A 16438-nucleotide genomic window follows, 5' to 3' on the forward strand; every position below is an offset into this window, starting at 1 on the left:
TGAAAAAACTTCTGACACTTGACCACCAGATTCAAGTTGTCCGAGGCATTTGAAGGACCACTGGACACCATTTTTTTTATGTTAAAATGCATGTTTAGGATAAGTTTGTTTTTACAATGCAATTCCTTACATTAAAGAGGAGCTTCAGTCGTTTTTGTGTTTATTAAAAGTCAGCAGCTACAAAAAGTGTAGCTGCTGACTTTTTTTTTTGAATCTCGTCTTTTTATTTAATTTTGCTCTTATAATACACCTTGTGCTTTTAAAATTATACAAAAATAGAAAATACATGGGAGTAAACATTTCTAATTGGAGGAAAGGCACACACCCCCTCTCATCATAGGCAGAGACTCTCAGAGCTGTTTTGTAATAGGAGTTGCTCTCTGCTAATCTATTTTAGCAACCTCCTTTGACAAAAGATTCAGGCTGCTTTTGTCAGTTCTCAGGCTGATAACAGAGGAACCATTGCGAAGAGAGCTATAAGACTCAGCTCATTGAAAAGAGATAACAACATACTGCAGATATATGTGCCCAGCTCAAATTTCATGAGTCGGGTTTACATCCACTTAAATGACATTTATATTACTATATCGCTCTTCATAATGAAAAAAAATGTGTTTTAATTTTAGAAAATACTGTTTTCTTCTTTTTTTGCATCTTATAGCTGCTGATATTCCCAAGTATTTTTCAGACTCTTTCTATTCACATGCATGAGACCTAGCATTGGCTACATAGGGGAAGGCATGCCCGTGCAACGAGTGCCAGCAGTCATGTGTGGAAGCACATGTGGCAGGGCAAAAATGCTGAAGAGCATTGAGAGATAGAAGGAGAGCATTGTTACCTTATAACAGGAAGTGCCTGAACAAGAAACCTAATGGCTGGATTACCAGGTATTATTCTAATGGAAGCTGAAGATCTAAAAACGATCAAAACCAACTTTTTAAAAATTGCACAAACATGGTTAAGCTTTTATGAAATTTGAATGAATGGAATTCGATCTATTTTGCCCGTCATCAGCCTAATGTTAATTCAGAAGGACTAAATGTAAACGAAAGTCAAACAGCCTAGAACACATATAACAGGGTGGTTTGTCCACAAGAACAATGACAAACAGAAGCAGGTCAGATCTGTACACGCTAACAAAGCAAAGGTGCACTCATACAAAAAAAAGTGCAATGATTATGTTCTACAGTTATTACATAGCACTTATTCACTAAATAAATTACGCATGTTTACCCTGAATTAGGAAAAAATAAGGAACAACAAGTACCTTGCATACAAAAATGATCATCAAAATATACCTGTTCCTTAAAAGGCTACAAAAGTAAATGTAATAAAAAGCAGTCTATGTGCTGTCCTGCTGTGTTGGCTCCATAAAACCGTTTCGTAGAGTACCGCCCACAGAAGGTCGTTGGTTATTGGTGCCCAGGTGAACCGTTTATCTGTTTGGCACTGGAAGGCATTTCAGTGAGATACAGGCAGTCCAGGAAGGCTCTGGAAATCTCCATCACCATCGATCTGTCAGGTATTGTTTGTGCCATCCCGTATATGGCACCCTGTAAACAAAGCACAAGCAAATATTACAGCAAACTCGGGTAAATATTCCTAGGCACAATTTATAACGAAACGTCTTAACCCTAAAATGGCTTTCTTTGGAAAATGAAAATCACCACAAGATCATTGCTAAAGAACGTGTGTTCAGTTATGTGCGATTATTCATTCTAATGGTACTTAAAATGTAGCTGTCATTTGCTTAGGCGCAGTTCTTGAACTGTATTTGGCGCTTTACAAATAATAAAATCAAATCAAGAGACAACACAATGCAAAAAAAAGGGAAGGAATGCATAGACTTGGACAGAGCCCCTTAAGGCTGGGTTCACACTAGTGCAATTGCAGGAGATTGTGACTGGCTCTCTATGGAGCCAGTTCACGTGCAGTGCCTTGAAAATGTATCCATACCCCTTGAAATTTTCCACATTATGTCATGTTACAACCAAAAACATAAATAAATTCTATTGTGATTTTATGTGCAAGACCAACACAAAGTGGCCCATAATGTCAGGTCCGAATTCAGCCAAAAATTCGGGCTGAAATCAGACCTAAAACGGTGGACAGGGGACGCACCGGACTCCTGCTGTGAGCCGCATACGGCAATAGTGTGAACCCAGCCTTAAGCCCTGCCTGTCCATTCTATTAAAGAATAAGTTCACCTTTCTGAAAACAAATTACCGTATTTATCGGTGTATACCGTGCACTTTTTTGCCCTGAAAATCCAGGGCAAAATCGTGGGTGCGCGATATACGCCGATACCCGCGCTCAGTTTGAACGCCTGCGCCGACATATACCGAGTGCAGTACACTCGGCTACATTCGGTCAGGCTCGGCTTCGCTCGTGTTCACGCATAAACGTCACAGAGCGTGAGCACGAGCGAAGCCGAGCCTGGCCAAATGTAGCCGAGTGTACTGCACTCGGTATATGTCGGTGGAGGCGTTCAAACTGAGCGCGGGAAGCGGCGATTCGACGGGGAGACAGCGTGGGAGAAGCCGGGAAGACACCACCGAAGCCGCAGACGGACGCCGGACCCGACAAGGCCGCCGATGGACGACGCGCAAGACACCAAAACTGTAAGTACTAAAAAAAATTTTTTACAGGAATTGCGGGTCCACATTAGGGGTGCGCTCTTAGCCGGAGAGCGCGATACCCCGATAAATACGGTATCAATAATAATAATAAATTCACATTTTTTTTTACCTGCAAAAAAATGTTTTTTTTTTTCACAGGTGCATGCTCATGCTCCTGCAGACTGTCAGTGTAGCCATCTGCCTGTACCTCATAATCAGCAGGCAGTTACTGAATGACAGGAAGAATCAAGTGCCCTGGTAGCTTATTTAAAACTACAAGCCATCAACTGCAAAGCCTGTCTGTACTTAATTCATTCACAAAAATAAAAAAAATAAAAATAAGTTTGGTCCTGCCACCCATGCATATTACTCGCCTAAGCAAATGATGTGCACTGTGCTCTCTATGGCTCCTGGGATATTTCATGCACAAAAAAGGAAAAGGGGGCAGGCAGGGGCGGACTGACAACTCATGGGGCCCCCGGGAAATAGAAGAGTATGGGGCCCCTCTGGCTTACAGATGGCCACTACGCCAGGAGGTAGTGCAGAGGCAGGGCAGCTAAAATCTTGGGATATTCACATTAAAAGCATGTCATTTTCGGACATATCAGGGACAGATCTAAAAAAAACACAGATTTTTACATACTGTCCCTGGTTTTACTGAGCCTGGCAACCCGGATGGGGCCCCCTAGTGGCATGGGGCCCTCGGGCAGTGCCCAAGTGACTCAATGGTCAGTCCGCCCCTGGGGGCAGGCCTAGCAACATGTCATTATGAGGCCGCCAGAAGAGCTATAGAAGAGAAGGGGATCTTAGCAGGACAATGCTGGATCTGAACTGTGCAAAACCCACAACCAGGTAATAACTAGCTTAAAAGAAAATAAATAAATAAGGAGGTGGGGGTTTGAGGATGGAGATTTGCTTAAGGAGAATTTTAATATTTCCCGGAGTTTGGCTTTAAACCCTGCTTACTTTAGAAACACCAAGCTAAAATGTGTTACTAAAGCAGGACATACGCGTTCAAATTTCGAATAGAGGTCGACTGATATACAGTCCGATATTTTGCCTTTTTAATGAAACCGGCATCGGCCGATTTATTATGTAAAAAATGCTGATTGTCAGGGATATGATGCAGGGGCGTGCTGGGTGGAATTCTGACTTTTTTTCTTTTAGTGGAGGAAGTCGGCAGCGGGGGCCACCGATTGTCTGTTAACGGCCCGCGCTGCATTCTGGGGTTTGTAGGCAGGGGCGGGGCGCGCAGCACGTCAGGGACGAATGGAGCTTTCTTTGGCTAGGCTAGGAGGAAAAATGGAGCCAGAAGCGCTCCGCTGGTGGGCATTGATGAGGTGGCAGTGAATGACATTAGACTGTACTGGTGGGCACTGATGAGCTAGGACTAATGTGATGCACTGATTGGCACTGATGTGATACCCTGGTGAGATGCACTGGTGGACAATGATGGGATGCATTGGTGGGCATTGATGAGGTGGCACCGACAGGCTGAACTGGTGGGCACTGATGGGCTCCACTGGTGGGTACTGATGAGGTTGCACTGGTGGGCACTAATGGATACTTATAGGCTGCACTGATGTGGCACTGACAGGCTGCACTGATGGACACTGGCAGGCTGAACTAGTAGGCACTAATGAGGTGGCACTGATGGACACCGATAGGCTGCACCCCACCTCTCCACTCTAAACAATAACCTCCTCCCCACCTCTCCAGCCTAGGTTTTCTGAGATGGAGGAAAAAAGAAAAAAAATATATATATCGGCCGCAAAAATCGTCAACGTATATCGGCCGCCCCGATTTCCAAATATCGGCATCGGCCAGAGAAAAACCCCATACCGACCTCTAATTTCTAACAAATTTTCTTTTCAAAATCATAGAGTTTGTTTTTTGTGATCCGATGATGCCACGATTGATTTTCGAAATTCGGCCATCCAAGCCTTCATGTTGCTACAGAAATGAATTTGTGGCCGGGAATCTCTCTGGGAATTTTCTTTTCTTGCACATGCGCATTTTTCTTTCCATTACATTTCTTGCACGATTCTCCCATCATTGATTAGAAAATTGTTTGATTTCCAAAAATTTCCAACATGTGCGATTCCTCAAATTTGATTGCCGCACGAAAATCGGCTGTTGCGAAATTCGTACGAAAATTCTTCGATAAGATTTGGCCGGCATAATACTCGAGTCTCGATGTATTTTGGAAAATAAAAAGGAGTACGAGAGGAAAAAAAACTGAGGGTAGGATAATATACAAGACAACCTGGTAAAGTTTCTTATCCTCTTCAACTTTTTCTACGGTTACCCAACAATTCCCCCGAGATCGCAACTGAAATGTCACACTGAACGCACCAACAACATAGATTCAATGTTATTAACAGGAGGAGCCAAAACTTAATTGGTCAATCGAAAAGCGAAATGCCCATGTTGGTGGCTCTTGGTATACTGGACCCACAATAACTGCTTTTGGGGTAGACTCTTTAGGTTAGATTTTCAGGTTGTCTTTACTGCCATTACAGACTAAAGTTATGGTGTCACTACAGTTGGATTCTCCTCAGGGACACCTACATGAATAAATGGAGAATCCTGCCACAACAATGTGACACAATCCCAGTGCCCTTAGTAGAAAGCCAGAACAGGAAATCCAATGGGAGACCTTGCAGCCAATATCTTTGAGTACAGCATTTTAACCCACCTTAAACTTCCCACAAAACTAATGCCGCGTACACACGATCGGAATTTCCGATGGACTTTTTTCATCGGAAATTCCAATCGTGTGTGGGCCCTATCGGACTTTTTTTCCCCATCTGTGTTTAGAAATAGAACATGTTTTATTTTTTCCCGATAGAGAAAAAAAAAAAAAAAGGAAATTCCTATCGTCTGTGTGCAACTCCGATGGAGAAAAAACCCATGCATGCTCAGAATCAAGTCGACGCATGCTCAGAAGCGTTGAACTTCCATTTTTCTTGGCTCGTCGTAATGTTTTACGTCACCGCGTTTTGGATGGTCGGAATTTCGTCTGACAGTGTGTATGCAAGACAGCTTGAACGTAATTCAACGAAAAATTCCATCGGATTTTAGGCCATCGGAAATTCCGATCGTGCGTACGGGGCATTACATTTTAGTTCTGTATAGATTAACGTACAAAACCATAATTACAAATGTAATGTCCACATTATTTTCCTCTGAAAGAAAGCTGCACTTATAGAATGTCAAATAATAAAACCGTCACAAGAAAACACAATATATACAATATCTCTAATGCAATACTTCTAATCGAGGTTTAAAAATCATTAATAGTTAATTAATAATTAATTAATAATAGTTACCACTCCAGTGGTTTTGGCTCCAGGTTCTTTCATTATCACGGCGACAGACTCCTGAATGTCCTTCACAAAAAGCTGTGCAACTCCAGGCTTTGTATGCGGCACGGTGAGACACATGTGAATGCTGTCATAAAAAAGCAAATGAAGACTATTAGCGCTGGCTCAACCACCGGAAACATTGGTTTCTGAGACCTCCCCAACTGTGGTATCTGTATAATCGGTCAGTTCTTTACAAAAGAACTACTAGTCTGAATATAGGCCTTTCTATGGGTTCTGAATACTTTAACCCAGTGTTTCTCAATTCCAGTCCTCAGGCCCCCCCAACAGGTAAGGTTTTCAGGATTTCCCTCAGATGAAAAGGCTGTGGTGATTACTAAGGCAGTGAAACTGATCAAATCACCTGTGCAAAATAATGGAAATCCTGAAAACCTGACCTGTTGGGGGGGCCTGAGGACTGGAATTGAGAAACACTGCTTTAACCCAATAGAAGTGTTGTTTCTGAAGCGTCAAGAGCTGGTATTATAAAACTTTTTTGTGCCCTCCCTGCTTTAAGGTGTACCTACCGTGTTTCCCCGAAAATAAGCCCGGGTCTTATATTAATTTTGGCAACAAAAGACACAGTAGGGCTTATTTTCGGGGTAGGTCTTACTATGTAATGTGCTGTCTTTCCCCCCTCTCTCTCCCTGCCTGACAGGAATCCCCAGTGTAAACAGAGTTAAAATGCTTGTAAAACCATTTAATCCACTCTATTACAGTAGTATATAATGTATAATGTGTGTGTTTCTGTAATATAATTGTGCAAAAAATACCTTTGTTCAGCGCTTCTGTGACCCGCAGGAGCTCTCTTTCCGGCAATTATATTACAGAGACACACACATTGTACATTATATACTACTGTAATAGAGTGGATTATAGAGTGGATTATAGGATGTTACAAACATTTTAACTAGGGCTTATTTTCAGGGTAGGGCTTATATTGCAGCCCTCCTGGAAAATAACACTAGGTCTTATTTTCGGGGAAACACGGTACTATTGCTGGCCACAATCCAGCCCCCCTAAAGTTTGAAGAACAGTAAACTTTGTCTAGAAAGTTTGCAGACCCCAACTTTAGAAGATACTGTAATTAGGGCAATTTGCAAGCCGCAGGTTCCTGCTATTCCTCCCTGGTGGTCATTTATTACATTTAGACCTGGTTCACATCGCTGCAGCTTTGAAATCGCGCTAGATCAGCAGGATTTCAAAGCCGCACATCAGTGCAATTTGCACCTCTGATTTCATTGAGGCTTGCAACTTCATTTAACAAAAGTCTATGCAAGTCACAATAAAATTCCCCAAAAAAGTAGCGCAGGAACCTTTTTCAGAGTCACAAAGTTTTAAACGGTTCCAGTGCCAGCAATGGGGTGCGATCTGTCATGAAATTTTGAACTTGCATGACAAATCGCACTGTGTGAACCAGGGCTTAGACGGACTAGAAGTTTGCAATAAAAATACTGAATGTCAGTCAGTTGAAACTATGTCAAGGTCTATACCCACCCCATCACTGCATCAACTAACACATGAAGCTTACAGACCTGCCCTCTTCCACATTAAAAAAAAAAAAAAAATGTATATGTATATATGTATTGTTCGAGGCCGAGACAACGTTCGTGATAGGCGGAACACAGGCTCTGCTGGGAAAATTAGTGTTCTGCCTATCACGGAACAGCACGAGGAGGAGGAGGCGCAGCTTTTAAAAAATAAGCGCCCGCAGTCTGCATCCGGCGTATAAGACGACCCCCCGATTTTTGCGCCATATTTTTAAGTATAAAAGGTCGTTTTATACCCCAGCAAATAAGGTAGTGGAATTCAGGAGCATAAGAGCAGGAAGTTACAGTTATGATAGAGGTTTACGAGTCGGAAACCAGCTTTTAAAAATGTACTTGCCTAGATGGAAACTGAAGAGTATTCAAGTTCCAGCCCTTAGCTGTCAAAGAGTTGGACAAGCGGTAAATGTCAAATGTATCTGATCCCAGCGCGATGACAGACACCTCTGGATTTCCAAAAATAAAGATTTCCTTGACCTTTTGCAACCTTCAAAGATAAAAGCAAACCATGTGACAATATTAAAGTTAAATACTAACCCCATCAGTGAAGATAAACAGACAAAAAACAAAAAACACTCATGATCCACTACTAAGGCCAGTCATACATGGTGCAAATTTTTTCCTGCAACCGCGGAATTCCCCCATCAACACAGACAGTGCCGACGTAGGAAGCCGTGCCCACTGGGAGAAGACCGTGATTATTGCTAGCGGCTATAGCTGCCGCTAGTGATAATCACAAGAGAATATTGCAGACTGTTTGTAGCCAAGCTGATTGATCGATCAACTTGGTACATTCTGCCTGCCCATTAAAGGTTCAAAAACTTGGCTGGTTCCTCTCGAGTCAGCTGAAGTAAATAAGCCAATAAAACACATACAGTAAAACCTTGGACTGAGAGCACAATTTGTTCCAGAAACATGCTTATAATCCAAAGCACTTGTATATCAAAGCATTTTTTTTACAGGGTATAAAAGAGAAGAGAGGCACCTCTAAGGCCTTGTACACACGATCAGTCCAAACTGATGAAAACGGACTGAAGTTCAGTTTCATCAGTCCAAACCTACCGTGTGTATGGCCCATCAGACTTTTGTCCTTCAGTCCAAAGTTTTAGAACTTGCTTTAAAATCGGACTGGATGCCTGACCGATCGCTCGAATACGGATGGTTAGTACGCAAAAGCATTGGTTCAAAACCCACGCATGCTCAGAATCAAGTCGATGCATGCTTGGAAGCATTGAACTTCGTTTTTATCAGCACGACGTTGTGTTTTACGTCACCGCATTGGACTCGATCGGATTTTGAGCTGATGGTGTGTAGTCCGTTTTCATCGGATGGACGGATCGTGTGTACAGGACCCAAGTGCAGCAATAAGTTGCTAAATGTTGTACCTTCATTAAATGTAACCATATTGCTACACTTAGAGGCTCCTCTCTTCTTTTTTTATACTCAGTTGTGACATGACGCTACTCATATCAAGACATCACTTGTATATTAAGGCAACATTTATTAAAAACATTTTTCTTGTCTTGCAAAACGCTCTCAAACCAAGTTACTCTCAAACCAAGGTTTTACTGTACATGCAGCAAGAACTGCAAGACCATTTGCAAATCAATCACAAATAGCCATTTTACAAAAAGCAGATCTAAGCAGCATTGCATTGGCAATAATTTTAAAGGACAGTAAAAAAAACATAAAAAACTCCAACAAAATGAACAAACAGGTTACTGGATTTAAATAAGGGGCTGCTGTAAATCACAACATTCTATAAAACCATAAACCCGTTTACTTACTTTTTACTTAAAGGAGAAGTATGGCCAAAGCTCTTTTGGCGATACTTCTCCTGTGGATCATGGGAGTGCACTTATTTCTGCACTCCTGAGACCCAGATTTAGCTGACAGCAGACTTTAGTCTGCTGTTGGCTGACATCAGAGCCAGTCTAGGCTCTGCAGAGATGGAGAACGTGAACCAGCCGCTCCCATCCCCTCCCCCTGCCTTGTGCTCCAGTGAGCGCTGGAGGGGCAGAGCACAGAACGATGATTGACAGTCACCACTGACCCAAGAACTTAATGATCTATGAATGCTCAGTTCATGGTGTAGAGTTGGCGGGGGACAGATGCAGCATGGATCCCATGGTCCCAGCAGTAACGTGGGTAGTCTGCAGTGTTGCTACATCTATCTTAGGCTGGATAGTCGTGACAAGCACATACAGTAAAACCTTGGTTTGCAAGCATAATTCGTTCCAGAAACATGCTTGTTATCCAAAGCACTTTTATATCAAAGCATTTTTTTTTACAGGATATAAGAGCAGAGAGGCACCTCTAAGTGTAGCAATAAGTTGCTAAATGTTGTACCTTCACTAAGGGCCAGTTCACACCACAGCCCAGTGCGGTTTTTTTTCTGCATCAAAAAACGCATGGAAAGTAGGTTGTATGGTTTTCAATGGCATAGTTCACACCAGTGCTTGCAGTTCCAGAAAAAAAAAAAAAAAAAAAGTAGAACATGCGGCATTTTACCTGCACCGAAATGCTGTAATACGCATCAAAAACACACTGGAACGCAAAAAAAAAAAAAAAAAAAAACGCTCTGGAACACACTTGTCCTTATCCAAGGTTAATAAAAAAGAGGGGTGAAAAAAGGCACTGGACTGCATTAAAAACATACCAAAAACGCACATGCAAAAACAGCACCTGGAATTCATCCATGACTTTCTATTTTTGCACCCTTTCCTTTCCCATAAGAAGGAAAATGCATGTAAATTCGAAACACGTTGGAAATTGCTATGTGAACACCTTCAAGGACTGACCTGCCACCTTCTACAGGCCACTCTTGATGCCCCAGTATATTCAAGGCTTAGGGTGCTCTCTGTAACATTTGCAAATATGTCATCATATTGTTCATGTCTATTGACCGTATGGTGTTAGATTAATTGATTTTTTAAATCGATTAATTGACTAATTTTGATTATAACGCACATACATTTTTCGGATCACCACCATATATAGTCCCCACTGTAATATCCACAGACATCTCCCCCACTGTAATATCCACAGACATCTCCCCCACTATAAGATCCACAGACATCTCCCCCACTATAAGATCCACAGACATCTCCCCCACTATAAGATCCACAGACATCTCCCCCACTATAAGATCCACAGACATCTCCCCCACTATAAGATCCACAGACATCTCCCCCACTATAAGATCCACAGACATCTCCCCCACTATAAGATCCACAGACATCTCCCCCACTATAAGATCCACAGACATCTCCCCCACTGTAATCCACAGACATCTCCCCCACTATAATATCCACAGACATCTCCCCCACTATAATATCCACAGACATCTCCCCCACTATAATCTCCACAGACATCTCCCCACTGTAATATGGTCCACATCTCCCCCACTGTATAGGAAGATTAGTGCTTGCTTATTCTTAATAGAGAAGCCGGCCGAACGCGAGCAAGTTGAGGCCGGGTGATGACGTTAGCTCGCCGCTCTAGGCTCACCTAGGCCGCCGCCGGGTGGACCAAGATGGACGCCGCTCCAGGAGCTAGGCCAAAGCCACGGCCTTTCCTATGGCGAGGCAGCAGCGGAGCTCCGCGGATCACGTGGTGTGCCGATCCACATATAGTGACCCATTCAGATCACGGATCATTTACGATCCGTTGCACCACTAGTACCGATCAAAAAAATTAACGATTAATCGAGGAATTAATCATTAATTTCCACAGCCCTATACATTTTCCTATGTGTTGTAGTTTCGCATAAAAAGCCTCAATACATCCCAAAATGTTCTGACATTTTAGCCACTTATCTCTACTATAAAAGAACAGATATTTAAAAAACGTTCTTTACGCAATACAGATAAGGCATATATGCATGGAAAACCTGTAACACACATTTTATAACATGTAACCTGTGCAAAATGCAAGCAGAGCAGAATGAGCACAAGCAATAATTCATAGATTTCTAGATCAAACCTACTCCTTTATGATGAACCGTGCAGTAGTAATGATCTTTTTAGTGGCGTCAATATATCCATCTTCTCCAATGTGCATCATTGTGGCCCAGCAAGCAGCTACTATACCACCAGGCCTAGAGCCAGCAATAGAGGGAGAGGCATAGAGGCCGCCGGGCCAGTCTGATGCTACAAAGTATTGGTACTGTCTGTAGTCCTTGTTGCTGTACAGTATTACAGAGGAGCCTTTCGGTGCATAGCCATACTGGAATTAAAAACAGAAAGTTTACTACTTACATTTCTGACATACACCAAGTACATTTCTTCCTTCTTACATCTGCTTTCTTAGATTAACAGTGAAGTCATTGCATAGTAATATGTCAACATACCTTAGATACTACTCCACATATTTCAGTAAAACTTCTTCCATGAACCTCATTTTTATATTTTTCATCAAGGCCATGTAGGATGGGGATAAAGGTAAAATGTGCAGCGCTACAGGAGTGAGCAAACCCTAGTGAGCAGGATGTGTGAGAGTGATATAAATCAATATAAAACACAAATTGTCACAATGGGAACATGGGTAAATTTAGAGAATAAGTAGAACAGAAAAATAAATTGCTGTATATACGAGCATCTCAGCATAGGAGACTCATGTTAGTCCAAACGTCAAAAAAAAAAATCTGATTTGTGAACGTGAGCTGATATTACAAGTCTAATGAAAAACTGCACACAGCAACAGATGGAATGTCTATGCAACACTGGAAAACTGCACACAGCAACAGATGGAATGTCTATGCAACACTGGAAAACTGCACACAGCATCAGATGGAATGTCTATGCAACACTGGAAAACTGCACACAGCAACAGATGGAATGTCTATGCAACACTGGAAAACTGCACACAGCAACAGATGGAATGTCTATGCAACACTGGAAAACTGCACACAGCAACAGATGGAATGTCTATGCAACACTGGAAAACTGCACACAGCAACAGATGGAATGTCTATGCGACAATAAGGTTGATAATAACCGATCTTCCAGCTGATTGTGAGGTGGGGAGAGATGAACAAGGAGACAATCATATATAGATAAGTTAGATACTCTTACCATGTGGCGCGGACCCAAATACCTCTCGGTCTGGGTCAATCAAGCAGAGGCCAGAGTGATGTAGTAACAGGCTTTTCCCGTCAACGTCTCCGTCAGTGTTGTATAGCCTCTCCCGTCGCAAATCCTGATGACCTCCTCCACATTCATAGACTCCCGGCAGTTTGTTGGTGTATGCTGAAGCAGTGATGTTACTCCTCCACAGCTTGAGGGTATGCAAAAAGCATGGAAGAGAGCAAAAAAAAGCCTCCACATGGCGTAGATCAGAGTAACCAAAAAGGGGTTTATTAAAACACAGGAACCAAAAGTGTAAAAATGGCAGATAAAAAATAGTGAACATCCGGCAATGGTTACACGAAGTGATCACAGATAAAAAGAGCGCAGTATAGGCAGCAGGCGTAAAACCCAGACCGAAAGGTATTTGGGTCCACGTCACATGGTAAGAGTATCCAACTTGTCTATATATGATTGTCTCCTTGTCCATCTCTCCCCACCTCCCAATCAGCTGGAAGATCGGTTATTATCAACCTTATTGTCGCATAGACATTTCATCTGTTGCTGTGTGCAGTTTTTCATTAGACTTGTAATATCAGCTCACGTTCACCAATCAAATTTGTTTTTTGACGTTTGGACCAACATGAGTCTCCTATGCTGAGATGCTCGTATATACAGCAATTTATTTTTCTGTTATACTCATTCTCTAAATTTACCCATGTTCCCATTGTGACACTTGTGTTTTATATTGATTTATATCACTCTCACACATCCTGCTCACTAGGGTTTGCTCACTCCTGTAGCGCTGCACATTTTACCTTTATTCTTGTCACATATTTTTCTGTATATTTTTTTTTTTTTTTTTTCAAAATTGTATTTTTATTGGATTTTAAGAAGCACATAGTACAGAGCTGAATCATAGAGTACAAAAGAATGATAACATCAACATAATGATATCAAAGAGATTTCTCAAAAGAGAACATAAAAACAATTGACAAGAATACAGTGTCCAAGTATGCAGATCACAGTAGTGATCTGCACAAGAATAACAAGATAATATAGAACAAACAACTCCAAGGTAAAAATTAGCACCATAAATCAGAGAGTAATAACAAAGACTAAGGTGAGGCCAGTGATACAGAAGTCCCGTATCTCGAGTGGTCCCAAACTTTATCAAATTGTGGAATAGAATCATGGACAGACGCTGTTAAATACTCCATCCTCCGAATCTCAGTAACCAGATGCAGAAATCTGGACCACGGAGGGGGAGCTGTAGACAACCAGCACAGCGGTATAAGCCTCCTGGCTGCCAGTAAGACATAGGCGGCCAGGCTGTTCACATTTTTGGTTAGGCCAGGGAATGGAAGTCCCAAAAGAAAATTTAAAGGGTCAAACAAAAGGGACACATCCATCACCTCCTGTAACAGTAGCCTCACCTTCTGCCAAAAAGGTTGGACCAGGGAACAATTCCAAAAGATATGAAACAAGGAACCAGTAGTGTTTCCACAACGCCAGCAATGTGGTGAAACCGAGGGAACATACGTATGAATAACATCGGGGGTTTTATACCAGAACATGAGGATTTTAATGGACGTTTCTCGATGGGTCACACATTTAGAAGACTTAAAAATAGAGGACCAAATCTTATCCCAGACTTGAACCGTAATAGGCTTACCCAATAAGTGTGACCATTTTCTCATATAAAGGTGTGTGGTTTCAGAAATAGGAGTCGACTCATGGAGGATACGGTGGATAGAGGAAATTAAATGTAATTGGTGAGGGCCCTGAGCACACAAAAACTTGAAAGCTGTCGGTCTGTCGAGGGTCAAGGTGGGAGATTTGGAATGAAAGAAATGTCTAACTTGTAGGTAAAAATAAAAAAGATGGGATGGTATATTAAATTTTCTGCACAAAACGTTAAAAGTATACAATCTCCGCGTAACGGGATTAACCACATTCCGTAGTTGAAACAGAGGCACATTGAGCCATGAGGAAATCCTACCCAGGGACATACTATCTGGTATGGTTGGATAAAACAGAACATTTACAAGTGGTGGGCAATTCGAGGCAAGGGGATAGCTTTTGAGACACTTACGCCAAATGTTTAGAGTAAAGGCCATTGGGGCAGTACATTGACGCTTAAAAATAGGATCCAGGGAAGGAAGTGTACCCCAAAGAGCAAGGGTGAACCGGGTATAGCACCCCTCTCTCAATAGTAGCCCATTGACTCGGAGCATGTAGGGAGGACCAGGACACAACAGCCCTCAAATGTGAAGCGTAATAATACTTAATGTCCGGAGCACCTAAACCACCCCTGGATCTAGGGGCAAACACCACTGAACCTGCTATACGATGAGTCCCGCCACCCCATATAAACTTTAAAAAACTCCTACGTATTGCTTTTCACTGGGGAGAGGGTAAGGCAATCGGCAACGTTTCAAAGTGATAGAGCAATCTAGGCAGAATGGACATTTTTAGAACGTTAATCCTACCAAGAAGGGAAAGAGGGTATTTTGTCCATGTCAGCAGGGACTTATTAATGTCCATGACTAAAGGGGGGAAATTAACTGTATAGAGAGATGAATAAGAGGGAGTAAGCAGAATACCTAGATATTTGAGGGACTCAGTACACCATTTATAGGGAAAGGATTCCTTAAGTTGAGACAGTAGGGTTGGAGAAATATGAATGGGAAGAACCTCAGTTTTGGAAGTGTTAACCTTATATCCTGAGATGGCACTAAAGGAAGATAATAGTTTGTGCAGTGAAGGGAGGGAAATTAGTGGCTTGGTAATAGTGAGCAAGATGTCGTCCGCAAAGAGCGACAATTTATATTCTCCCTGCCGCATCACCACCCCACGAATGTCCGGATGGGAGCGAATAGACTCGGCAAGGGGCTCCAAGCATAAAATGAAAAGCAATGGAGATAAGGGACACCCCTGCCGAGTCCTGTTCTTCATGGGAAAACCGAGGCTGTATGTTTTAGTGCCAGCAGCTGCCCCCACTTTCACTTAGCAGCGTGGTAAATCTCCCTACATTTTTTAAGTAGGATGGGGGCAGAGACAGAAAGCAACACTTGATGGCTTCTGCTGACATCATGCGTCCGAGGAGCTTTATAACACCATGGCTTCCTAGGAAGCATCTTAATGACATCCACAGGACAAGTCCTTCTCCCCGGGCTGAGCAGAGACGACAATTAGAAGTGTCGGGCTGCCCTACATGCATTGCCGCTTGTGACATGGGCAGCTGGATAAATTAAAGTGGTTCTAAAGGCTAGACATTGTTTACCCTTAAAGTGGTTGTAAACCTCAGACATGAAATATGAACAAAGCATATCCCTCTGTGTACCTGTCTCAATTGAGAGCACTGTCATTACTGTCTGCTGCTTTCTTCCTCTGCCACCAGCATAAATCACTTATGACAAGTATTTCTGGCACCAATAGAAAAAAGGTGACAGGGGAAGAAACTCCAGCCGATTGAGAGCCTCAGCTCTGCTCCTGAGTGCTGTGTGAAGGGGGTGTGTCCCTTCCCTCCAATCAGTTCCCAGACCTCTCCTCACTGAGCAGTGCAAAGTGCCTCCCACTTTTTAAGGGCCCAAAATTAAATGGGACAGATTAACCACTTAAGACCCGGACCAAAATGCAGGTAAAGGACCTGGCCAGTTTTTGCGATTCGGCACTGCGTCGATTTAACTGACAATTGCGCGGTCGTGCGACGTGGCTCCCAAACAAAATTGGCGTCCTTTTTTTCCCCACAAATAGAGCTTTCTTTTGGTGGTATTTGATCACCTCTGCGGTTTTTATTTGTTGCGCTATAAACAAAAATAGAGCGACAATTTTGAAAA

At 42.5% G+C, this 16438-nt stretch overlaps 1 protein-coding gene across 1 annotated transcript in view; it reads right to left on the minus strand.

Moving 5' to 3' along the window:
* Positions 1 to 597: 597 nt before the first annotated feature.
* SGPL1 (sphingosine-1-phosphate lyase 1) overlaps positions 598 to 16438 on the minus strand; it is a 92300-nt gene continuing 76459 nt past the window's right edge. Inside the window, exons 11-14 of the mRNA XM_040320495.1 lie at positions 11519 to 11757; positions 7871 to 8017; positions 5951 to 6071; positions 598 to 1553 (exon numbers count right to left, since the gene is read on the minus strand). Of these exons, the coding sequence (XP_040176429.1) occupies positions 1413 to 1553; positions 5951 to 6071; positions 7871 to 8017; positions 11519 to 11757 (648 nt within the window). The 3' untranslated portion in view covers positions 598 to 1412. The remainder of the gene's footprint in view (positions 1554 to 5950; positions 6072 to 7870; positions 8018 to 11518; positions 11758 to 16438) is intronic.

This window comes from Rana temporaria, chromosome 8, assembly GCF_905171775.1.
Source record: "Rana temporaria chromosome 8, aRanTem1.1, whole genome shotgun sequence".
Lineage (NCBI taxonomy): Eukaryota > Metazoa > Chordata > Amphibia > Anura > Ranidae > Rana > Rana temporaria.